Genomic DNA, 26,628 nt, shown 5'->3' with positions numbered 1-26,628 from the left:
TTATTGGGAAGTATACAGACGTTTTCAGGGGGGATTTTTCTGGTAGTGGGGGGGTCGGGGGTTACCTGGGAGGATCTTTCCACGGAGGATGTTTTCATGGGGGAAGGGACACTTCTTTGAAGGGGTCGCCAGATTTCCCAGTATTTAAAAAAAAACGATCAGAAATTAAATGAAAAAAAGAAGTTTTCAACTGAAAAACTTTTCATCTGAATACTTTTCAACATCAAAACTTGAAACGAACAAAAACTATTACACATATAATTGAGTTCGCCCCCTAGTCAATACCTCGCTCTTTACGCTAAGGTTTTTTTTAGTAATTTCATAAGAGCTATTTATTCTAATTAACGGCCTTTGTGATTAAGGGGTCATTCTTAAAGAATTGGATAGAAATTCAAACTTTAGCGTCAAGAGTGAGGTATCGACTAGAGGGCGAACCCCCTAATATACCTAATAAAAATATACGAATATAGAAGTTCGTTACGTAAGGTAATTCGTAAGCTACGTGTATTTATTACTAAGAAAAATGTTCGTAAATAAAATTAAACAACTTTCGAGAAAGCCATATAGCCAAAAAACTGAAATTAATATGCAAATTGTGTCTTAATTATTCATGTACGCTGAGCCAAAATCTAAACCTGAATTAATTCAAAAACGTTAAGACATTAAATTACGTGGGAGGATATTTTCATTGAGTTTTTTTTTCATGGGGGAAGGGACATTTCTATGAAGGGGGTGCCAGATTTCCCAGTATTATTTTAAAACGCTTAGTAATGAAATAAAAGAAACAAGCTTTTTCAGCTTTAAGTACGGAGCAACATTAAAAATTAAAACGAACAGAAATTATTACGTATATTTGGGGTTCACCCCCTAGTCAATACCTCGTTTTTGCGCTAATAATTTCTATATTTACGATAATTTCTATATAATTTAATAATTTACGCTAAGTTCTGTTCGTTTTAAGTTTTAATGTTGCTCCTTACTTTCAGTTGCAAAAACTTGTCTTTTGTATTTAATTACCATGTAAACTGGAAGATTATCTTCCAAGATTCGACAAAAATTTGATTTCGTCGTGTCAACCTGACATCTTGTCGGGTTCACAAGAAGAAGGTGGTTTTTTTTTTTTTTTCTTTTATCATTTAGACACTTAAAAGGCCGGAATGTAAAAATTTTCATCAAAATAGAATATAATGTTTACTTCCTATCTTTATAAGAAAAAAGAAAAAAAAGAACAAAAATTTATATTGACAGCAAAAACCTCTGTATCTTCATTTCTTGGAGAAATGGTTCTAATTAAACTAAAATTAGAATTTTAAAATAAAAATAAAATTATTTTATTTTAAATTAATTAAAACAAAATATTAAATATAAAATAAAATATAAACTAAAATTATAAAAATATTTTATTAAATTATAAAATAGTTATATTATTTTAAATTAAAATTAAATTTTGTTTTTATTAAAACGATAGTCCCAAAGATCTTGGCTTAAAAAAGTTGATATCTTCAATGTTTACCTTAAGTTTCATTGATATTTTTTGTTATTTGGAACAATACGAAAATTTTGCACATGCGTGGGCTTGTTCTCCGTTTGTGGTATAGTTAATCCTGCTGTGGATGTGTTATGTCATCACCACCTAAATTACGCTAATTATATGACTATCATATATTCTCAGACATTCCCTGATTTTGTCTAAAAAACCAATTGCGAATTTTCAATTGGACCATATAATTCCAGGAGATATAATTCCAACGCCGCATAAAAATAATGACCGCAATAACCACATAAATAAGGTTATAATCCCATCGAAGAAATTAATTAGATCAATTATACAGAAAATAATTAATTAATTAGAAAGAAATTAATTAGACAATTTTAATTAAGACTCTATTCGCTAAATGAGTTTCTTTCCAACATAGTAGCATGAACTTTAATCACTGAACACTGTAATTTCATAATTGATGCTGGTGTTTGTGTAAGAGAATATAAATAATATTGAATAAATATCAGTTGCATGAGCGTAGCTAAGTGCTTTTTCAAATGAAGAAGGGAGGGTCTATCGGAGGGGTAAAATTACTTTTTCTGTCAGACCTTTGTGTTTCACTTGCTTTGAGGGTTTTTCTAGGGGGATGGATTAACAATATTTTTAGTGGCTAATGTCCTCGCACCCCACTCAATCCTCCCTTAGCTACCCATGATCATTGGTACCTCTCTTGGATCTTCTTCTTGTGTCAGGTCAGAAACAAATCCGGTTTCTGGTCGGTAATAGCAAACAACAATGAAAGCTATCAGCACAAACAGACTTGCAAACCCATAGCCTCTAAGCAGTGTTGTAGTACCTGCAATAACACAAAACATAAATATAACACTAAAAATTTAAATATATTACAAATAATTAAAACTTAACGAGATAGAAATGAAATTAAGAGATATTGAAAAATTCTTGCCCCCTGTCACCACCTCTCCCGCGTTTTGTAAATTGGATGACCTTATTCATGGAATCAAAGGGAGACTGTTCTTAATCCGCAAATAATATCTAACGGTTCGTGGTAACGAACTGTAAGTGAGGAGTGACTCGGCCCAATAGTAACCGAAATTCTAAAAAACGAAATTTTTATAACAGTAGATACATCAAAAGAATTGGTTTTTATGCTGATTAAAAAAAGAAGCAAGTTTCTTCAACTGAAAGTAAGGAGCAATCATAAAACACAAAAAATCATAACTATTCCCTATACGAGGAGGCTACCCTCTGCTCAACCCTTGCTATTTGCGCTAAAGTCTTAATGTTCCTTAAAAAATACTTTTCAATCAAATTCAACAGCCCTTGTAATATATATATATATATATATATATATATATATATATATATATATATATATATATATATATATATATATATATATATATATATATATTTAACAAGCTGTCATGTATATATATTTTTAAAGCGCAAAAACTAATGTTAAGGTCTATTTCATTCAATCCCCCTAATCAAAGGGGGAACTGGTTTATGAAACTTTCCTGGATTCAAAAAAGGATATGCTTTTAGATATCCAAAGATTTAGGATGGAGAGGATGAACCGGAAACAGATGGCGAAAGGTGGCCTCGCCCTGTATATTGCCGATCATCTTGTATATAATATCCGAAGTGATTTGAGTAGAAATGAGGAAGGAATCTTTGAATCCCTTTTTATTGAGATTAAGTCAGGTTGTAAGGATTTAGTCGTCAGTTTGGCTTACAAATCCCCTATTGGATCTATTCCTTCGTTTATGAAAATTCTGAAAGAGGTTTTGGACTTAGTCCAAAAGAATCCCTTCGAACTAAACCTAATGGGGGATTTCAACTTCAACCTGCTGGATCAAAATTCTGCTTCGACTGCAGATTTTTGTCAATCATGCTTTCCGCGGGAACTCTACCCTCAGTTTGAATACCAGCCCGAGTTACTGAGATGCATTCATCACTTATTGATAATATTTTTTCGTCACTAGATGTCTTAGATAATTCGGTGATGGTTAGTGATATTTCTGATCATTTCCCTGCGATTTCACGATATAGGACTGCTAATCGATCGCAGCGTAAAGCTTCGCCATCTAATCTCCCATTTTTCCGTTTTGGTGTCAGTGAGATCAGTCTACTTAAATCTCGTTTGACTGATCAGCCATGGGATAGTTTGGATTCTGAATCTGATTTTAACCGCTCTTTTGATTTCTTTTATGATTCAGTAAAAGATGGTATCCTAGAAGTTTGCCACCGGAATCCAAAGCCTCATACCTCGAAAAGGATAGTAAGGCTGAATCCGTGGATGACTCCAGGTCTCCATAAAAGCTGGAAAAGGAAAAATTATCTGTGGAAACTATACAAGGCTTCGTCATCTGCTTCTTATCATCAGCGGTTCAAGACCTATAGGAACATATTTAATTCTCTGTGTCGGAAGGCCAAGTCTCAGTATTATCACAGGAAATTTTCTGAGTGTGAACAGGATGTTGGGAAGACATGGAAAATTATTAATTCTGTACTTAACCCTACTCCCCCTCCGCCTTCAGTTCCTACACCGCTGTTTGTTGAGGTTAAATTTGTCCATGGATAATAAAATTTTCAGATAGCGATTCCTTCTTTTTTTGATAATTTAGTATAAACGACTGCTTCTTCTGTTAGCTATAGAACTCCTCGTTGCGATTTCAGAGCCTATCTTGGACCCCCATGTTTAAAGTCAATGGTCTTGAACCCTGTTTCTGAGTTCGAGGTAGCTCGGATCGTAAATGCACTTAAAGGTTCATCGTCTTCAGGGCCAGACATAATTCCTACAAGGGTTATCCGTGCCGTTCTTCCTGCTATTCTGTCACCATTGACTAAGCTTATCAATCTGTCTTTCGTGAATGGAATTTTCCCGTAATCACTCAAGCGAGCTAAGGTTATAGTGCTGTATAAAGGTGGGTCCCGGAGTGATCCTGCTAATTATAGGCCAATTTCTCTTCTATCTGTTTTCAGCAAAATTTTTGAGAAGGCTATGCTGTCCAGGCTTCTTAGTTTTCTGGATGTCAAAAATTTTTTCCATGATTTCCAGTTTGGATTCCGAGCGAATCACTCTACAGAGCATGTTTGCGCACCTCTCTTGAATTTCATTCATTCGGCAATAGATTTTTGTCTTATCCCGGCAGCTTTATTTTTGGATGTTCGTAAAGCTTTTGATTCTTTGACTCATCAGATTCTTCTTTGGAAATTATCGCATATTAGTATAAGATCAAATGTTTTCTCTTGGTTTGAATCATATCTTTCTGGTAGACTTATTTCAATTGATCCGTTTTTCCAGAGCCCTTCTGAAGTAGAATATGGTGTCCCCCAGGGATCTGTTCTTGGCCCCTTGTTATTTTTGATTTATGTCAATGATCTTATTTCAGCAGTCAAGAACACCAGTCCTCTAGTATGCTGCAATCTTTGTCATCCGGATGTTCCTTTGTTTCCCAATGCTACTTCTAATGAAGATTGCCTCGTTGCTTTTGCTGACGACAGCACTCTTGGGACTTTAGGGAGGACGGAATGTGATGTCAGATCTAATCTGGTGGCAATATTTGAGAGAGTAATTTCATGGTTTGAGGCGAATTTCTTGGCCTTGAATGTTACCAAGTCACATTTTCTTATTTTGTCTTGAATTGGTGTAGCTTTCCCTCAACTGACACAGCTTCAGGTGCCCCTTGTGTAGACCAAAGAATCGGTTGGTCCGGTATCTTGGTATCCTGCTTGATGAGAACCTTTCGTTTAGACACCATATAGCCATGATTAGGGTTAAGGTCTCGCGGAGTTTGGGTGTCATTCGAAAACTCAAACACACCTTTCCTGGATCTATTCTGAAGCTTCTTTTTTTATGCCTTGTCCAGTCATATGTCTCTTATTGCCCCATAGTATGGATGTCTACTTTTCCGTCTACACTGCGGTCACTTTCTATCATGTATAAAAAAGCACGGCGTCTGGTTATGGATACCAACTCTTCTTCACCAAGACCGCTTCTAAATCTACAGTCTATCTACATTCTTTCTTGTGCTTCTTTTGTTTTTCATCAGCTTCATGGCAATCTTCCAAAATCTCTTCAAAAAACTCCTCAGTTTATTTCTGATTTAGCTCCATATAACCTTCGTTCGTCACATAATATCTGCATTCCTCCTACTCCCACTGTGCGGTCAGATTTCAATCCCCTCATCGCTTGTCATCAGGTTTGGAACTCCCTGCCTTCTTCAGTACAGAAATGCCACTCTTTTGGCACTTTCAAGAGGATTCTTAAGGACCATTTAGTTAAGAATCAAACTGAATATTTTTTTTTTTTTTTTTTTTTTTTTTTTTTTTTTTGTGGAGTTGATGTCCCCTGAATGTTTAGTTATGTTTTATTGTGGTCTTCTCTGCGCTATGACTCCCAGACCTCAGGTATGACTGTCAATATTTATTGCTGAAATTTGTATAGTTCACTAAGGAGTAGCATTCATGAAGACGGGTTAAATTTTATTACTTTCGCACCATTTTATTACAGTCCAATAATTATAAGCCTTATGACCATAATTAGCCCATAAACCTCAATTTTGCTACCTAGCCTCAGAAATAAGCAGAGTTGATTGAATTGGAATTTATATAGTTTTAAATACAATCTAAAAGGGCTGTACATGGCTTAAGTTTTGATTTTTTAATATTTTGGATAAGAGTTATGAATAATATCGTAACAGCTATTATGATGTTTGTTCTACCTGATAATACACATAATTCTGTTTCGACGATAGGGATTCGTTTATAGTAATAATAATTTAATTTTTTTTTTTTTTTTTTTTTTTTTTTTTTTTTTTTTGTGAGTCTATTTAATATAATTAATAAATTTAGTTTATTTATTCTAATTTTTTCTATAGTTTCCAGTTTATCTATATTTTTTTTTCTTCTCCTTCATATGTGAGTAAGTGATCATTTTAAATTTTCTTTTGTTTTTTATCTCTGAGTATGTAATTCATATGTCGTCCCTCTTTGTACAGGCCAATGAGCCTTTGAGGGATTAATAACATGTAATATTATATGTGTATTTAATGAAGAATAAAACTTACCTTATCTTATCTTATCTAATGAAACAAAAGTACCCTATTATACAGCGATATCCTGTGAAAAGGAAGTTCGAACGTGAAATGTGAAGTTAAATCAAGAGCAGTGGATGGAACTTTAAAGTAAAGATCAGATTTTAGGGTTAAAAAAACGATAGTAGGTCATAAAATGCTTTAGCTGCTAAAGCAATGCGGTATTCTTTTTAAACATATTAAAATGCAAAGCAAGAAATAATTGGCGTATATAAAGATCGAATTTTAATAGCATTATGTTCTATTTGAGCAAGTTCCTTGCTTGAATTAAATAAAAAAAAAACAAGTTTTATCAACTGAAGGTAAGGAGCAACATTAAAACTTGAAACGAATAGAAGTGATTACGTATATAAAGGGTGTTTCCCCTCCTCAACACCTCGCTCTTTACGCTAAAAATTTATTACTTTTAAAAAAGTGTCTTATTGTTCTAATTAAACGGCCCTTGCGGACAAAAATCAAGAATTGGGACAAAATTCCAACTTTAGCGTAATGAGCGAGGTGTTGAGGAGGGGACACCCCCCTTATATACGTAATGACGTCTGCCCGTTATAAGTTTTAATGTTGCTGCTTACTTTCAGTTAAATAAACTTTTTTTTATTTAATTTCTGATTGTTTTTTAAACAATGCTAGGAAATTTGGCCCCACCTCCACAGAGAAACACCCACCCCACGGAAATATGCTCTAGATAATTTAATCCCGGTGAAAATTTACCCCAGACAATTACTCTTAAACAACTCCGCGCGTAAAATTGAGACGGAAAAGAGAAAGCAAGACATATAAAAAGAATTTTATATAAGAATTCTGGCAAATTCCCCCAGTGTGTAATTTTCTCTGACAAGTTCACTCCCTGGAAATTTCCCTCCCCATGGAAAATTCCCGCGTGGAAAAACCCCCAGCAGAAAATTTGTCCCTCCCCCCTCCACCTGAAAATGTGTGCATACATCCCAATACACAATACTATGCACGAACAATGGACAAATTTTATAACTTAAAGACCCTACCCCTAGGGCTGTGTGGGTCATGTTATACCCAAAGGCATAGCTATTGGGTCTTTCAACTATGATGAACAAAATTGCTATCTCAAAATTTCGATCGGACGATTTTGCGAAAAAAAGGGCGGGAGAGGGAGCCTAGTTGCCCTCCAATGTTTTTGGTCACTTAAAAAGGGCACTGGAACTTTTAATTTCCGTTCGAATAAGCCCTCTCCCGATATTCTAGGAGCAATGGGTCAATACGATCACTCCTGGGAAAATGAAAACAAATAAACACGCATCTATGATCTTTCTTCTGGCAAAAATTCAAAATTCCCCATTTTTGCAGATAGGAGCTTGAAGCACATACAGAAGGGTTCTCTGATACGCTGAATCTGATGGTGGGATTTAAATTAAGATCACTTAAAATTTGAGGGACACTTCCCTCCTTTTTCGGAAATCGGACAAATTTTGTGATCATTAAGATCACTTGACCTTTCTTTCCACTTTTATAATTCCTCACATACATAATTTTTCTCTCCTAGTACATTTTATCTACCTTTTTCCGAAAAACTTTTTTTTTTCATTCATACGATTCTCCATCCATTAATTTACCATACAACAATTTTGAAATTTTCATTCTAGCTACCCAGGCGGCAAGGGGCTGCTCCCTTGCATTAGGCCTATAACATATAACATTAAAATACAAATTTACAATGGATATACGTTTTTGTACTTTGAAATACATTCACTTTTCTTATAACACTTTAAAACACTTTTCATTAGATATAAACAAATCAAATAAAATTAAAAGTATAACTCCAGTTTTTGTTTTTTAATACATCACATTTCAACACACTCTACTCTCGCTGGGCCTTGCGTTATTAGGTAGCTACAGCAATCCTCAATAAAAAGAATCATTGACCTAAAAAAATCACTTGACTTTTAGGGGGTGTTTCCTCCTTTTTTCAAAAATCAGGAAAAATTTCCTCAGGCTTGTAACCTTTGAAGAGTAAGACTAAACTTAATAAAATTTATATATTTGAAATTAGCATGAAAAGGCGATTCTTTTTATATATCTATTCGTATCCAAACTCGTTTTTAGATTTACGGTTACTATTGAGCCGGGTCGCTCCTTTCTTACAGTTCGTTACCACAAACTGTTTGATGAATGAGCTTGTTCATGAATAATTACAGCGCATAAAACAATAATTTACCCCTACTTAGAGTATTTACATTAGTGTATTTAATCTTAAACTAAGATTAGATTAAGTTTATATTTAATTAGAGTTTTAAATTTAAATTAGAGTATTTAAATTATTTAATTAAATTAAACATTATTATTTGATTATTTTTAATCTTTTAATTTAATTTTTTTAATTAATTCATATTTTATTAATTAATTTCGTTTGTTAACTGCGCCCTCTACTTTATTTTAATAACAATAAAATTTCAATAAATACAAAATGATTAAAGACGCTAGATTATTTGTTTTGACATGTTGCACCCTTAAAATTTCTGTGCCCGGTGCAAGTGCCCCCCTCTGCCACTCCCCTAAAACTGCCTCTTAAACAATTGTTCCCAGAAGACATACAAGCTCCTTGCTTGAATGAATGAGCGAATGAGGTTATTCATGAATAATTGCATGACATAAAACAAGAATTTACCTCTACAAAGAGTATAGCTTGTAAGGCTCATTATAAACAGGGGGTTTGAGAAATACTACCCCCTCCTACATTTCTGTGATTTGACGCTGCTCCTACTTACCATATGATGTAGCAATCATTCCACCAATTATAGCTCCACAACCACGTCCTAGTCCATTGTGCACAAATGCAAGCACTGCTTGGGCAGAGCCACGCAGCTCTTGAGGTGTATTGTAAGCTACAAAGGAGCTAGCGGCCGCCCAGACAGCAGAGTGAGTTATTCCTGAAATTGGAAGTAAAAATAAAAAGCTTTGGCGAAAGACCTGAAAAAAAAACATAAAGCTTTTTTTCTCTCAAATTTTTATCTTCGTAAGTATTTAAGGCCTCTCTTTGTTCACCTGATCCTGCACTGCTGAAGGTTACTTTTGCAACAAATCTTAAAAGTTGTATCATTTTCATTTTTCTGTGTCATTATCCCCTGGAGATTATTTATATTGTTTTTGTTGGTTGAATATAAATATTTTTCCTTGAAATTTTTTTTATATTATTCTTCCCTTTGAATTTGGCTTTATCCGTTTTCATTTTTCTGTCTTAATTTTCCCTCTAGCTTTTTTGTTTATTTTTGTTTGTTTAGTATAAATATTTTTCCCTGAAAAAATTTATATTATTCTTCCCTAAGAATTTGGTTTTCTTCTAAGAATTTTCTTCCCAAATTCAAAAGGAGCAAAAACACAAGTAACACCGCCTTTTTTTGCCTTTTCAAGGACTTCTAGCATACTAAATTTGGTCCAGTCAGGCAAAATATTGGCCCCCTATATACTTTTATAAGGTATACGAGTGATTTCATCTAGTTGTGTGCGGACTTAATTAGAAAAAAATTCTCTGGTGGCTTTGTAGGTAATTCCGTAAATTGAAAAAAGTCATTAATCATATTCTTAACACAGAAAAATAACAGCATGATATTGACTAAAAGACTTGATTCTCGTGAAATTAATACTATTAAACTAGCAACTCACTACAGCACCGAGCTACCTGATCCTAAAATAGCTGTAGGCACTCCTACTCTATCCCAATACATTCAAGGGTGGATCCAGGACTTTTTTAGGGGGGCGCAAAATAGGTTGATTTGATAAAACTGCGTTAGGAGCAAGTTAAATTAACGCAAACTTGCGTTAATTAAGTAAAGTACACTACTTTAGACTACATTAGGGGGGACACACTCCCCCTGGATCCGCCACTGAATAAATTCAGAGCTTCACTCAATACTCCTTCCCACAAACTTCCATTTAAATCCATTTTTATGACCTCCTTCAACTCCAATTGGAGACTTTGTTTTATGTTTAGCTTCAAATGGATGGCCAAAAAGCACAATTTTTGGCAGTATGTTATCTTAACCTTTCTTTCATTTTAGGCGTAGAAAGTGGAATTGAACATCATTTTTGCATACTTCATTGTCTGGTATATAATTAGTCAAACAAGTATCTTAGACAAACTCTTTGAAATACATTTAAAAATTTTCCTGGGTCTTTTGAAGCCACCATGCTTAAGGACCATGCTTGACTCCTGTCATTGTTGTGGCTTTCAATATTCTATAATATCAGCTCGCAGACTCATCTTTCAGTTCTCCCAGTTTTTTTTTAACTGTGAAAAAACATCTTGGCTGCTTTATACGTTTACACTGCATCCACCAATTTTACTAGCAAAAGTAGATTGCAAAATTACCTAGCACAACCTCTTCATTCTCATTTAATCCTAATTTAAGCAATTTCGTCTTCTAAACAATAGTCATTCAACAGAAATTAAAAGTTCTTTTGCATTTTTAAGTGACCCAAAAAATTGGAGGGCAACTTTGCCCCCTCCCACGCTCGTTTTTTTCCAGTCGCCGGATCAAAATTTTAAGATAGCCATTTTATTCAGCATAATCGAAAAATCTAATAACTATGTCTCTGAGGACGACTCAGTCCCCCACAGTCCCCAAGGAACTACAGTCCCCAACTGTTGGGGACCACAGTCCCCAACTGAAAATGAGGAGCGGCATTAAAACTTAAAACGAACAAAAATTATTACGTATATGAGGGAGTTCGCCCCCTAGTCAATACCTCGCTGCTTACATTAAAGTTCGAATTTTGTTCCAATTGTTTAAGAATGACCCATGAATCACAAAGGCCGTTTAATTAGAATAGATACGTAATAACTTCTGTTCTTTTTAAGCTTTAACATTGCTCTTTACCTTCAGTTGAAAAAACTTGTCTTTTTAATACAATTCTGATCGTTTTTTAAATAATGCTGGGAAAACCGGCGCCCCCTTCATAGAAATGTCCCGTCCCCTGAAAACATCCTCCATGGAAAGATCTTCCCACGTAACTTCCTCCTCTGATTCCCCCCTCCCAACCAGAAAAAAAACCTCCTGAAAACGTCTGTATGCTTCCCAATAACCGATACTATATGTAAACAGTGGGCAAAACTTATAGCTTACAGGCCTTCCCCCAGGGCCTCTGTGGCATTAAGTCATCCACAAAGATACATTTATTAGATTTCCGGCTATGCTGAACAAAATGGCTATCTCAAAATTTTGATCGGGTCACTTTGGGAAAAAAATGAGCGTGGGAGGGGGCCTAGTTGCCCTCCGACTTTTTGGTCAATTAAAAAGGGCACTAGAACTTTTAAGTTCCATTCGAATGAGCCCTCTCGCGATATTCTAGGACCCCTTGATCGATACGATCACCTCTGAGAGAGAGAAAAAAAAAACACGCATCCGTGATCTTTCTTCTGGCAAAAAAAAAAATACAAAATTCCACGTTTTTGAAAATAGGAGTCTGAAACCTCTAGAGTTGGGTTTTTTGGTACGCTGAATATGGTGGTTTGATATGCATTAAGATTATAACACTTTTAAGGGGTGTTTTATCCTTTTTTCGAAAATAAGGCAACTTTTTTCAGGCTCGTAAGTTTTGATGGGTGAGACAACCCTTAATGAAACTTATATATTTGAAATCAGCATACAAAATTTGATTCTTTTGATGTATCTACTGGTATCAAAATTCCGTTTTATAGAGTATTGGCTACTATTGAGCCGGGTCGCTCCTTACTTAGTTTGTTACCACGAACTGATTGATAGCATTGGTTATTAGGAAGTTTACAGACATTTTGAGGGGAGATTTTTTCTAGTGAGATGGGAGGGTTCAGGGGGAAGAGGTTACGTGGGAAAATCTTTCCAAGGAGGAATTTTTTCATTTGAGAAGAGAATTTACCATGAGGGGGCGCCGATTTTCCCAGCATTATTTAAAAAATGACCAGAAATTAAATTAAAAAAAACAACGTTTTTCAACTGAAAGTAAGGAGCAACATTAAAACTTAAAACAAACAGAAGTTGTTACGTATATGAGAGGGTTCACCCCCACGTCAATATCTTGCTCTTTACGCTAAAGTATTTTTAGTATTTTCAAAAGGACTATTTATTCTAATTAAACGGCTTCTCTGATTCAGGGATCATTCTTAAATAACTGGAACAAAAACTCTAACTTTAGCGTAAAGAGTGAGGTATTGATGAGGGAATAAACCCCCTCACATACGAAATAATTTCTGTTCGTTTTAAGTTTTAATGTTGCTTCTTACTTTCAGGTGGAAAAACTTCTTTTTTTAAAATTTAATTTCACATCCAGAATTGACTTTAAATTAAATTGAGCCTTTATATTCGTGAAATTCTGTTTTGAGGCAAAACGATTATCGTGAATTCTCAGGGGCAAAATGTTCGTTATTGTATTTATGGGATTTTTCTCATCAAACAGTTCGTGGTAACGAACTGTAAGTAAGGAGCGATCCGGCTCAATGGTAACCGAAACTCTAGAAAACGGGTTTTTGATACCAATAGATACATCAAAACAATCAGATTTCAATGCTGATTTCAAATATATAACTTTCATTAAGTTTGGTGCTATCCATCAAAAGTTACGTGCCTGAGAAAATTTGGCTGATTTTCGAAAAAAGAGGGATTACCACCTAAAAGTTATAGAACCTTAATGAAAATCACACCATCATATTCAGCGTATCAGAAAACCCTACTGTAGAGGTTTCAAGCTCCTATCTACAAAAATATAGGAGCTTTTTTTGTTCTTTTTTTTCCCAGGGGTGATCGTATCGACCCAGTGGTCCTAGAATATCATGGAAGGACTCATTGGAACGGAAATTAAAAGTTCTAGTGCCCTTTTTAAGTGACCAAAAAAATGGAGGGCAACTAGGCCCCCTCCCACGCTCATTTTTTTCCCAATGTCACCTGATCAAAATTTTCAGATAGCCATTTTGTTCAGCATGGTTGAAAATATGAGAGCTATATCCTTTAGGATGAGTTAATCCTCCAAAGTCCCCGGGGGGAGGGCTGAAAGTTATGAACTTAACCCAATGTTAAAATTTAGAATTGGTTTTTAGTAAGTATACAGACGTTTTAAAGGGGGTTTTTTTCGGGTAGTAGGGGAGTGGGTGGGCCGGGGGTTTTGTGGGAGGATCTTTCCATGAAGGAAGTTTTCATGGGGGAAAGGACATTGCTATGAAGGGGGCATCGGATTTCCCAGCATTATTTAAAAAAAGATCAGAAATTAAATATAAAAAACAAGTTTTCCAACTGAAAATAAGGAGTACCATCAAAACTTAAAACGAACAGAAAATATTACGTGTATGATTGGGTTCACCCTCTAGTCAATACCTTGCTCTTTAAGCCAAAGATTTTTTACTACTTTCATAAGAGCTATTTATTCTAAGTAACTGCCTTTGTGATTAAGAGTCATTTTTAAAGAATTGAAACAAAACTCGAATTTTAGCTTAAAGAGCGATTATTTGGGTTTGTGGTGTGACTGCGTTATTTAGAAAAATGATGGATGTATTTGTTTGTTTTTGTGTTTGTGTCCGCCCTGTTTTTTTTCCTGGCCATAAAGCCTTAAAAAGGAAGCTAAGTTGAAGTTTAGATTTTGTTAAATAGCTATATATTTCTTGTTTTTTTCAATAAGTTCAATTCAGTTCAAATAAAGTCAAAATCACTGTAAATAGCATTTATGGCGTCTACACTATTCTAAAGTCATTTGGTGTCTTTATCTTCTTTCTCTTCTTTGCTGTATTTCTCTTCTTTTACATCTGGTTTTATACGCATTGAATCTTTTTGTGCTTATAATATATTTTTGTCAGGCATGAATTTATTTACATATCTATATCATTATATTGCCAAATTTTGCTTTCAAATGTATTCTCTTTATTAAAGAAAATTTTCCAGCCTTTTTGATGGGTAGCATTAAGGTGTGACGCAAAGATTAGATTAGATTAATTTATTAGAAAACGACCTAGTTAAACATGATCAATAGGTAACCACCCATGGGAAGACATAAATGCACTAGAACTGGGTGGTTACCACAAAATAATTCAACATGCTTAAAAAATACTTCTTAAATTTCTAAGTAAATTTTAAACTTCATTTTCACACATACTGTTGAACAATCACATAAAACACAGAAAAAAAAGAAAGAAAAGAAAAGAAAAGAAAAGAAAAACAGGAAAAAAAAGAAGATAATAACAAAAGAAAATAATTAATAACATATGTCTTCAATCTCTAAATCATGGTTCCTCACCCCTTTAGCAAATATTCTTTACTTTTTTTTTAAACAAGTGCTTGTGTGTTGCCTCCTTAACATTATCTGAAAGGGAATTCCATTCCCCCTGGCCCAGATGTTTCATTTGAAATCCAGTTCGAATTCCATTCTTATACTCTGTTACCAGATTATTACCATTCCTTGTATAATAATCATGCAAATCATTATTTTGTCAAAAGAAAATATAGAAACACCAATGGACACACTTCATGAAAGCACTGGTAAGTAACAACCGCAGCCTGGTGGTCACGAACTTGTCCCACATCCATCACCTTTAATTTCCTTAAACAAGCTACTGTATTATTAGTTTCTTTAACGTACCCCCCCCCCTCCCCCTATCACACGAACTGCCTTATTCTGTAAGACCTGTACACGCCTAAAATTACCAAAAAAATTGCTAGCCCATAACACACAGCCATACGATATATAGGCTAATAATCGCATGATAAAGAAGAAAAAACACCCGACCTGTTACGAAGTGTTTCAACCACCGTATAATTCCAAGGCCTCTTGCAACTTTTGATGCCACAAGATCACTGTGAAGTTTCCATGACATATTGCAGTCTAGGTAAAAACCTAGATACCTCATTAAATTAACATGTTCTAGAGAATTACCAGAACATAATATTCACCCACCGATATCTATGGACTTACCAATTCGACTAAAAACCAAAAAATTTGTCTTTTTTACATTAACCGCCAACATACTTAAAGACGTAAACACATAAATCATTTAATTCCATATTTTCATTATTAATTAAATCATCCACAGAAACACCACGAAAAGAAATAACAGTGTCATCTGCGAAAGATGTAAGACACGAATCGCGAAGGTAAAATCTCATAGTATCTACACAGACCAAATATAAAATTAAACCCAGCACAGAACCCTGTGGACCACCACAATTCACAAAATATGGACTAAAAGCTACACTATCAATTACAACCTTCATTTCCCTCCCTTTTAAAAAAGAATCAAACAAGCCCCTTTAACCCCTAAAAGCTTGAATCTATTTAATAAAATACTAAAATCAACCGTATCAAATGCCTTTTTAAAATCTATAAAAACAATGAGAGGTATTTTTCAACTATCAAGACACTGATTCACAAAATCACATAGGTGTTGCACGGCATGTGTAATTGAGTGACTTTTGCAAAAGCCAAACTGAGTATCACTAATTATACCATGATGTGTCAAATACGGGTAGAGTCGTCGATGAACAACTTTTTCAAGTACTTTCGAGAAAAGAAAAAGGATGAAAATTGGTCTCCCATTTCCAATATCAGATCTTGAGCCATCTTTGTGTAGGGGAATAACCTCGGCTGTCTTGAGACCTTCAGGAAAGATTCCAGTTTCTAGTGACAAACTTATAGTATGAACAATACAAGGCAGAAGGTAAACCAAAACTGACTTGAAAGTTCGGAGCTTCATTCCATCTATCCCCACTGAATTGGAGCTCAGGCTTCCACCAATTTTAAGTAGTTCATCACTGGTATACCTCTAAAACTGAAAGGCTAATCTGTTCCCTCTATCATCTCGAAAATCATACTCACGGAAGGATTCAGGGCTCTTGTTGTTTTCCTGTTGCACTGTTTGACCAATTTTAGAGAAATAAACTGCAAAATGTTCCACCACTTGTAGAGGACCATGGAGTGTAGTTCCATCTGCCTCTATTGAGAGAGGCTCGCCACTGCTCTTCTTTGATATCATCTCCCCGATGACCTTTCAAGTTTCTTTCGAGTTACCTTTGGTCTCAGTAAATTTCTTTTCAAAATAATCCCTCTTTGCTCTTCTTTTAAGAGAGTTTACCTTGTTACAAACAATCCTGAATTTTTCAAAATCTTCACTGTTTTCTGTCCTAAGGTACTGTTCATAAAGATGATTCTTGTTTTCTATTTCATGAACATTTTCAACTCTCATCCAGGGTTTCTGTGGTACATCCTTCCTATCTTTAACGATTTTTAGAGGACATGTTTGTTCGTAGATGGGTTGTATAATCGAGCAGAATGTGTCATACGCATCATTTACATCACCTGTTATTTCAAGAAAAGGATCTTAATTAAGTATGCTCAGTTCCTCTGCAAATTTATCTAAATTAACCTTTTTCAATTGCCTCATTTTCCTTTTCTTTGCTTTGCCTCAAGTTTTTTGCACACAAGTAATCCTCGCAATAACTGGGAGATGGTCAGATCCCGAATAAATACCCATATCAGCATAACTTGTAATTAGGAACTTAGAGCTGACAAAAACGTAATCTATCACAGTAGCTGAATGACTAGAAATCCTTTTAGGTACGCATTCTAAAAGTTAAAGATCATTAGTAACCATGTAATTAAAAAAATATAAATTATCTAAAGATAAATCTAAAGAGTATGGGAATCTTACAAAAGTGGGTACCAACACTAGTGTCGACAAAAAAACTATCAACGTCACTCTAGCGTTTGGCGACGCTTGGATTTTTTTTCAGGGTAATAGTAAGAATAAATAATTTAGCTAGCGTAATTGGTAAAATTAGGATATATATATATATATATATATATATATATATATATATATATATATATATATATATATATATATATATATATATATATATATATATATATATATATATATATATATATATATATATATATATATATATATATATATATATATATATATATATATATATATATATATATATATATATATATATATATATATATATATATATATATATATATATATATATATATATATATATATATATATATATATATATATATATATATATATATATATATATAAATATATTTATTTGTGCCCGCTTACAATGGATAAGTGGAAAAAAAGCGGAGTACAAAATAAAACAAAAGAAAGAAGAAAAACATATTTGACACTAAAAATTAAATGCAGGTATTTCATTCATAGAAACAGTCGAGTCAGCGGTGAGTTGTAGAGTTTACTGAGGGATCGTCTTGAGGCTCTCTGTTCTAGATCAATAACCTTGGTTGATGGATCAAGGATTCCATATATGGATGAGATCTCCGTGTTAGAAAATTTTAGTGGAAGTCCCAGCAAAAATTTTGCAAATCTGTAATACGTGGTTCATATTTTTCGACGCTTGGTGAGGGAAAACACTTCCCACAAGGGAGATATGTACCAGATTGGCAGGAGAGCCGACGGCGTTGAATAGTCTTGACTTAATAAATCGATTAAATTACCACTTGCATTCGACAGCTTTTCCATATTCTGAGCGGATAGATTTACAGACTGATTCGGTCAACAAGCCTCTTGTTGACCTAGGCGTCTGACCGTACGTGATACCATGGTATTTTAGGGACTGGGACTGCTGGATTCTGAAACCATCAAGAACAAGATTAAAATTGGTCGAGTTAGTGTCGCTAAAAACGATAAATTCCGTTTTCACTATGTTGAATCGTAGTCCTATTATTCTGTATAGGGTCACTAGGTCAAGTGACCCTATAGAGAAGAGTCTGCAATCATCAAGATTCCACCACCCGGCCTTCCAACTGAGCTGTTACGGATAGCAGGTTGAAAAAATAGTCCTTTCCTGGAATTCGGTCAAGGATTGCTGAATGATCGGATCTTTTCAAATGTTCCTGAATGCATATTATGCTATGCTTGGTTACTAGATCTCTTGAAAGAGACAGCTAGTGTGGAGCGTGCCAGTATATATTTCTGCTATAAAGCAAGATAGTTGCATTCATTGCTTACGTTTGTTTGAATTAGCCTATAATTGTTTCTTATAAACTGGGCATTGCGAGTTATAACATGGATGGTTTCCAGAGCAATTAGCACATTTAGTATCATGGATACATGGATTGTCTTTACAGTTTTCGTGATCGCCGGAGCACCTGGAACACATCGCCTTATTGGGGCAATCTCGTTGCAAGGTTTCGACTTTGGCATTTAAAACACCTCAGAGGGGTGGCAACATATTTGTCCACCTTGATATGGCAATAACCGACGTAAGTGCCATATTTCAGTTCTTTTTCAAGAGCTTCTTTGTCTCTGAATATTAGCTTGACTGACTTGCTAGTACCATATCGCTTCGCTTCTAGGATCCCTTCTATAGCAGACTCAATCTCCTCGTTTCTCGTATCTTCAGGGACAAATTTGGCCACAGCCAGGAATTTCGGTTTATGGAATTTAACTACAGCCGCGGAATTCGATTTTATGCTATTAGCTACCGCTTCTGCATCTTGCTCGGTTCTAGCATGCAACACCAGCGTATCGCTTTTCGTAACTACGTTCTGTACTTTCTCGGATGCACCATTGGAATCAAGAAATTCTTTCTGCTTTCGGCACGATTTGTAAATTTCGGGAGGTGCTTCTTTTACGTGAAGCGAGATATTTAGAGATACTTAGAGTTCCTGACAGGAAAACGATTACGAAGCTGGAAAAAATGCCAACTGTTGCCAGACGCTAGATGGCGTTGATAGTTTGTTCTTTCGACACTAGCGCCAGTTTTCACTCTTAAAGTTACTCATAGTCTTTGGTGTAACGCTCCAACAAAGAAAACACTCATGGATACTGCTTAAAATAGTGTTTTTATTGCAATAGTATTCAAAAGCCTTTTGCTTTTAATGTATATTTTTTTTTCTATTTTATGAGTCGTGGTATCATTTGTGCGCTTATTATGTACTTGTACCACGTATGTATTTAGTTGTCTATCTACACCTGTAGATTTGTCTATATTTGTAAATCTACCACATTATTTTGCCATATTTTCCTCTTCCTAAGCATACTCTTTATCTAAACATTTTAGCCAACGTTTTTGATGGGGAGCATTAAGGAGTAATCTGCCTGCAAAGAAATCGCGCACAGACAAAACTGAAAATTACGTTTTTTTGTGTAAGTAGTATTTCAAGGTCTTTAAAAGTAGTTAATTAATAGTAAAAAACGCAACTATAGATTGAAACAAGTTAGGCCCAAGCAAGTAGAAGGTGGTGACAGCGTGTGATTACCCTCCAAAATCAAGCGCTAGATTTTGCCAGAGGGTATGAGCTATTCAGCATCAAAAAAGAGTGAATCAACCTCCTATGAAATAATAGTAAAAAATAAGGTACTTGTATGATAAACGCCCTACCGCTCAAGTTGTTCATTCATTGACGCATTATAGAGCCGGTTTTTTTCGTCAGTTTATTTCAGCTTAGCGTGAGACAAGACAAAGAGAATTGACAGAATATATGGAAAATATATAATTTGGTAAATAATTTCTTAGACCACACTGCTTTTCCATTAAAAACAAAAAAAAATTTTTAAACACGAAAAACGGGTTTTAATTTTCTAACAAGCTGTGAAATACAAAAAAATTAATTATGCACAAAAGCTCCGAATATTTCGGCCCCACATCCGGGAGCATTTCTCAACGGAAAAAAAAATAAATAAATAAAGCAAAAAAAAAAACAACATAAATTACATTACAAAAAAACATAATAAACACATAAATAGAAAAAAAAGCAAAAAAGAAAGAAAAAAATAAATAAATAATAACAAATCTCACATATTAATTAAACACTTCCATGCACTGAATGTCTTTCAACTGGCCTCCACTCAGTATATAAATGGAAATATATTAAATAAACACTTCCATGTACTGAATGTCTATATTGATTATACTCGCCTCCTCCCAGTATATAAATTGAAATCTATCAAAATTGAAGAATATATTTATACTTAGACCAAAACAAGAAAAGGTCAACTAACCCCCCGCTCCATAACCCTTAATTAAATTTCACAAGTTCATCAACCATTTTATGAATTATAAATTGAATGGATTCGTTTTGTTGCAAGCTTCGCTGCAGTTCGTTTACTTTTCTCATCATTTAAACCATTCTGACCTTTGTTCGCAAGGTCATCTTTCGTTTCAGAAATATTATTAAAATCAGTATTGGTTGAATATCTTGCCTGCATTTTAATTAAACTATTATAAATTGAATTGATCCCAAAGTCCCCTTTATCTCTATTGATACTAGTACCCCCATATATTATCTTTTTTATTTCTATAATTTCCCTGAAGCTTTGTAAAAGTCCTACAGACGTATCTACTATTTTTGTTTGATCAAATAAAATACTGTGATGAGGAAAATTATAAAGATGTTCTGCAACCGCTGACTCACACGTTTCTGGTGTTTTGTTTTGTTTTAGAGCGTACTCTATTGCATTCTTGTGTTGTTCTAGCCTATTTTCTAAAGTTTGTTGCGTTCTACCCACATACAATTTTCCACAAGAACATGGAATTTTGTATACTCCCTTTTGCAAATTTCTCGGTATCTTGTTTTTCCCTTTATTTAACAACAAGCTTATATTATGTCCTGATTTAAATGCTGTATTTATATTATGTTTTTTTAATTCTCTTCTTAATTTTTGTGATAAAATTGGTACAAAAGGCAAATTTATGTAATTTTTTTGTTGATTTGACCCATCTTCTTCTAATATTTTTGTCTCCGTCAACTTTTTTTTCCTCTTGTAAATTCTTTTATAAATCATTTTGCCCGTAAATCAATTAAACATGATAATATAATTAATATTGATTAGTTCATGTATTATTTATACTGTTTATACTCTTTTTAAAACAAGAGCAAATAAAGAAATACAAACACCCCTTTTTAATTGGATTGGGTGAGGTGATGTGAAAGACAAATAACGGTTGTTACTAGTCGGTTTACGGTAAATTGAAAATGCTAGTTCATTATTTCTATGGATCAAAATATCTAGAAACGGTAACTTATTCTCTGTTTCCTTTTCAATTGTAAAAATTAACTCTCCTCCCAAAATATTTAAATGTTCCAAGAAACCTTCAATTTCTGATTCCCCATAATTCCAAATAACTAAAATATCATCCATATATCAGCCCCAAAATTTAGGTTTTAAAAAATATGTTTCTATAGCTAAATTTTCAACATATTCTACATAAATATTTGCTAACAACAGCCTTAAACGCCCTCCCATTGCTAAACCCCTACTTTGATGGTAAACATTATCTCTAAACCTGAAATAGTTAGTATATCTGCTAGTTATTTTGACTAAATTTAATATAGTTTCCAGTTCAATTCCCGAAGGTAATTCTTCTATCTCATTTTTTCGTTCCTCAAGTTTTTTGGATAAAATACTAAACGATTTATCAAAAGGAATATACGTATACATGGATTTTATATCGAAACTGAACAATCTAGATTCTTCTGATATTTCTACACTTATAAGTTTGTCTTTTAAAAATTTTGAGTTTTTTATATAGGAATTTTGGACATCTAATAATGGTTTAAGTGTCATTGCTGACCATTTCTCAATTTTTACCGTTGGTGAATTTGTTGTTGAAACAATAGGTCTTAAGGGGAGGCCTGTTTTATGTATTTTTGGCAAACCATATATTCTATGGCTAAATGATCACCTTGGAAAGAACTTGTGATACATCTGGGGTGTGATACTTCCATTTGTTTTAAGATCTTCTAAATCTTTTCTTAATCTTTTAGCATACAAATTAGTTGGGTCCGAGTTAAGTTTCATATATGTTGAAGTATCACTTAGAATTGTTTCTATTTTACTCTCATAATAATCTTTTTCTATTATTACAACTGTATTGCTCTTATCCGCTTTCGTTATTATTAGAGAATCATCTTTTTTTAATTATTTTAAAATTTTATTATATTTTTTATTAACTTTTTCTTGATAACTAACAAAATTTGTTAAAATATTCACTACTCTTAGTCTTAATTCATCTACATTATTTATATCTTTTTGAAACTTATGGATCCCTGTTTCAATCTTTGAAATAGTTTACTCTATCGGTACATTTTTAGAATTTAGTCCAAATTTTAGACCTCTGTCCATGAGTTCCGATTTTTCTTTTTTACTCTAAATTGTTATGAAATAAAACGCCACATGACCTGTGACATATTTATTATTTGGACTTTACTGATGCTGTTTTTCTTTTTCCCTTTTTAAATGAAAAAATTTTTGTTTTATTCTGTCATAATATAATCTAATAATATGTTTTGTACCAATTTTATCACAAAAATTAAGAAGAGAATTAAAAAGACATAATATAAATACAGCATTTAAATCAGGACATAATATAAGCTCGTTGTTAAATAAAGGGAAAGACAAGATACCGAGAAATTTGCAAAAGGGAGTATACAAAATTCCATGTTCTTGTGGAAAATTTTATGTGGGAAGAACGCAACAAACTTTAGAAAATAGGCTAGAACAACACAAGAATGCAATAGATTACGCTCTAAAACAAAACACACCCCCAGAAACGTTTGAGTCAGCGGCTGCAGAACATCTTTATAATTTTCCTGATCACAGTATTTTATTTTATCAAAAACAAATAGTATATACGTCGTTAGGACTTTTACAAAGCTTCATGTAAATTATTGAAATAAAAAATATAAACGATTGGGTTAATATCATAAATAGCGATGTCGCGTAATCTGGTATCAATTAAATTTATAATAATTTAATTGAAATGCAGGCAAAATATTCAACCAATACTGATTTTAATAATATTTATGACACGAAAGATTACCTTGAGAGCAAATGTCAGAATGGGTTAAATGATGAGAAAAGTAAACGAACTGCAGCTAAGCTTGCAACAAAACGAATCCATTCAATTTATAATTCATAAAATGGTTGATGAACTTGTGAAATTTAATTAAGGGTTATGGACCGGGGGTTAGTTGACCTTTTATTGTTTTGGTCTAAGTATAAATATATTCTTCATTTTTGATAGATTTCAATTTATATACTGGGAGGAGGCGAGTAGAATCAATATAGACATTCAGTACATGGAAGTGTTTATTTAATATATTTCCATTTATATACTGAGAGGAGGCCAGTTTAAAGACATTCAGTGCATGGAAGTGTTTAATTAATATGTGAGTTTTTTTCTTATTTATTTATATTTTTCTTTCGTTTTTGGTTTTTGTTCTCTTTATGTGTTTAGTATGTTTTATTGTAATGTAATTTAAGTTGTTTTTTTTTTTGCTTTATTTATTTATTTTTTTTTACGTTGAGAAAGGCTCCCGGATGTGGGGCCGAAATATTCGGAGCTTTTGTGCATAATTAATTGTTTTGTAGTTCACTGCTTGTTAGAAAATTAAAACCCGTTTTTCGTGTTTAAAAATATATAATTTGGGCCAAATATTTGCACATTAGGGGGGGGGTAAAGTATTTGGACAGTGCGAAGTTAGATAACAATTCGTACTACATAATATGCAGAATAATTGTACCTAACGCACGCAGACCCGCTATACTTTATCCCCCCCCCAAATGTGCAAATGTATAGCCCAAATTTGTTTCTAAAGTAGGCCAATTATTTTTTTTATCTTACTTTTGTAAATTTTATTAGGATTGAGTGTCAGAGAAACATATTAGAAGAACATTAGTTAAGGCGTATATCAAACAAGTGCCAAAAATAAAACAAATCATGATTTGTCCTACGCAGATGACTTAAGTTTTAAACTATTATTGGCATCTTGCACATCAAAGCGTTACTCTTGGCTTACCTTGAATAAATTCAAATGGCATAACTCCCCATGGCTCGGAGATCCAGGATATGTAGAGAAAGCGAGTTACATTTGCTGCAAGCCCAATACAAAGAACCTAAAATGTTTCTTATTTAACATATTTTCAATGAATGTCTTTTCTAGTGAGAAACAAATATTTTGACATATGATTTATTCCTTGTTCGGAGTTGCTGCAAGGCCATTCGTTACAGCTTAGTTGTGACTATTAATCCACATGGAGACTACCAATTCACACGGAGAATATAGAAAGCTTGGCAACCCTGTCCCTTCAAGATTGCTTGATCACAGTAGACAGAATATACAGTATCGACAAAGTCTACACTCTCCGTTAAAAAAATCTGAAACATATTCAAAACCACACAAGATTCATACTCCGCCTTCGCGCACGCGCGATACCGATGTGCACACATCACGAGAAGCCTATGGAAAAACCTGTTTTTTTGTCCGATCTCTAGGAAGTAAACTAAGGTTCTGATGTATATTCCCAGGGTCGGTCTGCACAGTATCAAATTTGTTTAATAGTTGGAAAAAGAAGACGCTACAATCTACAATGCTGCTTGATTAAAAACAATGGTATGAGTAATGGAGATAATATTCACTATTTAGGAAATCATTTAAAAAATCACATTGCCTGCATAACAAAGGAGCCTGTAAACAAAGTGATTTTATGTGTTTAGTAAACAAATGCAAAAGATCTTGCAAATCTTCAACAATTTTTCTGAACCATTTGAATTCTGCTTCTGACAGAACTTTGTAAATTGCCTTGCCTGGTAGGAGGCTCGTGGCTAGAATACCTCTTAGAGAATTTCAGAAATAGTCTATTAGCTCACTCTTAGTTTCAGAGTCTCAAGAAAACAAACAATAAATTTAACTATATTTTTCGTCAGATTTATCATTAAGATTTCATAAGTATACTTAAAGGAAGATAATACCAGAAATGTTGATAATGGCAGAGATTTTGGGAGCCTCTCTTCTAAGACAGATGGAAAATAAAACCTTTTTTTCAAATGAAAGTAAGGCTGATTTTAGGGGAAGGGGTAAGTCGCGATCTTCTTCATCTGGCGGCCCTAGAGCGTACCATATTCTTTAGTGGTTGTCGGAGGAAAGTTATTGGGTCTGGAAATGTCTGTGGCCACTGCAGATGATGCCATAGCCATTAATCTATGTCTTGGTGAACTCCAGAGCCTGGAGCGAGATATGGTAGAGGATGATGGAAATAAAGAGGGTGATGAAAATTTCAGGGATTAGTGAGAAATATTCCTTTGGCTCAAGTCAGACTAGGTCCATCCAGGGCTGGTCCTGTCGCCTGGGCTGAGCCTAATTTTTTGTTTTCATTAGAGAATTTAATGCTGCAAGTATCAGGTATTTCTCAACCTTTTTCTGGTTAATAAAGTAACTAGAAAAAAACTGCTGTTGGTGGAATGATCGAGAAGGATGTATATCATTAAGGCATCTAAAGCGACGGCAGATCTTTGGATAGAGAAAAGTAGCAAAATATATTTATAGACAGAGGCTTGAAACGTTTGTAAAAAAAGGGATATTCTGAAATTTTTCTTTGATGTCACAATTTTTATCAAGACAGTTCCCTATTTTGGAAGTGTTCTCTCGCTTTTTACAAAAATAAAGCAAATTTTCTTAGCATTATAACTTTTGGTGGGTGCTTTTAAATTTAATAAAGTTTCAACCTCCAGAATCAACGTTTTCAGCGACCCGTTTCAACGACCCGGCTCAATAGTAATCGAAACTCTAAAAAGCGGAATTTTGATACCAATAGAAAATCAACCTGGACAGCGAGAACCAAAACGTGTCAAAATTGAAAATGATAACGATAATGATTGGGTTTGGGATTCTGACATGTATAAGGTCATCAGTGCCTACCATACCTTTGTTAAAAAAAACAAAGGTTTGGCGATATGTATTTCATAATGACGAAAGATAAGCCGAGTTGTAACAAAGCAAACAAACTGAAAATAATAGCGATGATGATTGGGTTTTGGATTTTGACATGGATAAGGTCATCAATGCCTACCTTTGAAAATCAAAAATATGGACTGGATAAATCGTTCATAATGACAAAAGACAAGCTGAGGCAAAAGTTAAAGGTCCACTAAAAAAAAATGTAATTTTACAAAGGCACTACTTCTAATTTAAGGTCCATTGGACGTCATAACAACAAGAAGAGGCTAAAATTGTCTGCTTTTAGAAGGCAAGCGACAGTAAGAATCTATATATAGAAGCCGAAGC

General features: G+C 33.9%; 1 protein-coding gene across 1 annotated transcript in view; it reads right to left on the bottom strand.

Moving 5' to 3' along the window:
• jef (major facilitator superfamily domain-containing protein 6 jef) overlaps positions 1-26,628 on the bottom strand; it is a 149,315-nt gene that overhangs the window by 21,737 nt on the left and 100,950 nt on the right. The window contains exons 8-10 of the mRNA XM_089094853.1: positions 24,364-24,460; positions 9,339-9,500; positions 2,206-2,336 (exon numbers count right to left, since the gene is read on the bottom strand). Of these exons, the coding sequence (XP_088950979.1) occupies positions 2,206-2,336; positions 9,339-9,500; positions 24,364-24,460 (390 nt within the window). The remainder of the gene's footprint in view (positions 1-2,205; positions 2,337-9,338; positions 9,501-24,363; positions 24,461-26,628) is intronic.

Source organism: Artemia sp. Qi Xiang Cuo, chromosome 9 (genome assembly GCF_049724085.1).
Source record: "Artemia sp. Qi Xiang Cuo chromosome 9, ASM4972408v1, whole genome shotgun sequence".
Classification (NCBI taxonomy): Eukaryota; Metazoa; Arthropoda; class Branchiopoda; order Anostraca; family Artemiidae; genus Artemia; species Artemia sp. Qi Xiang Cuo.
This window is presented reverse-complemented; position numbering and strand designations above follow the sequence as displayed.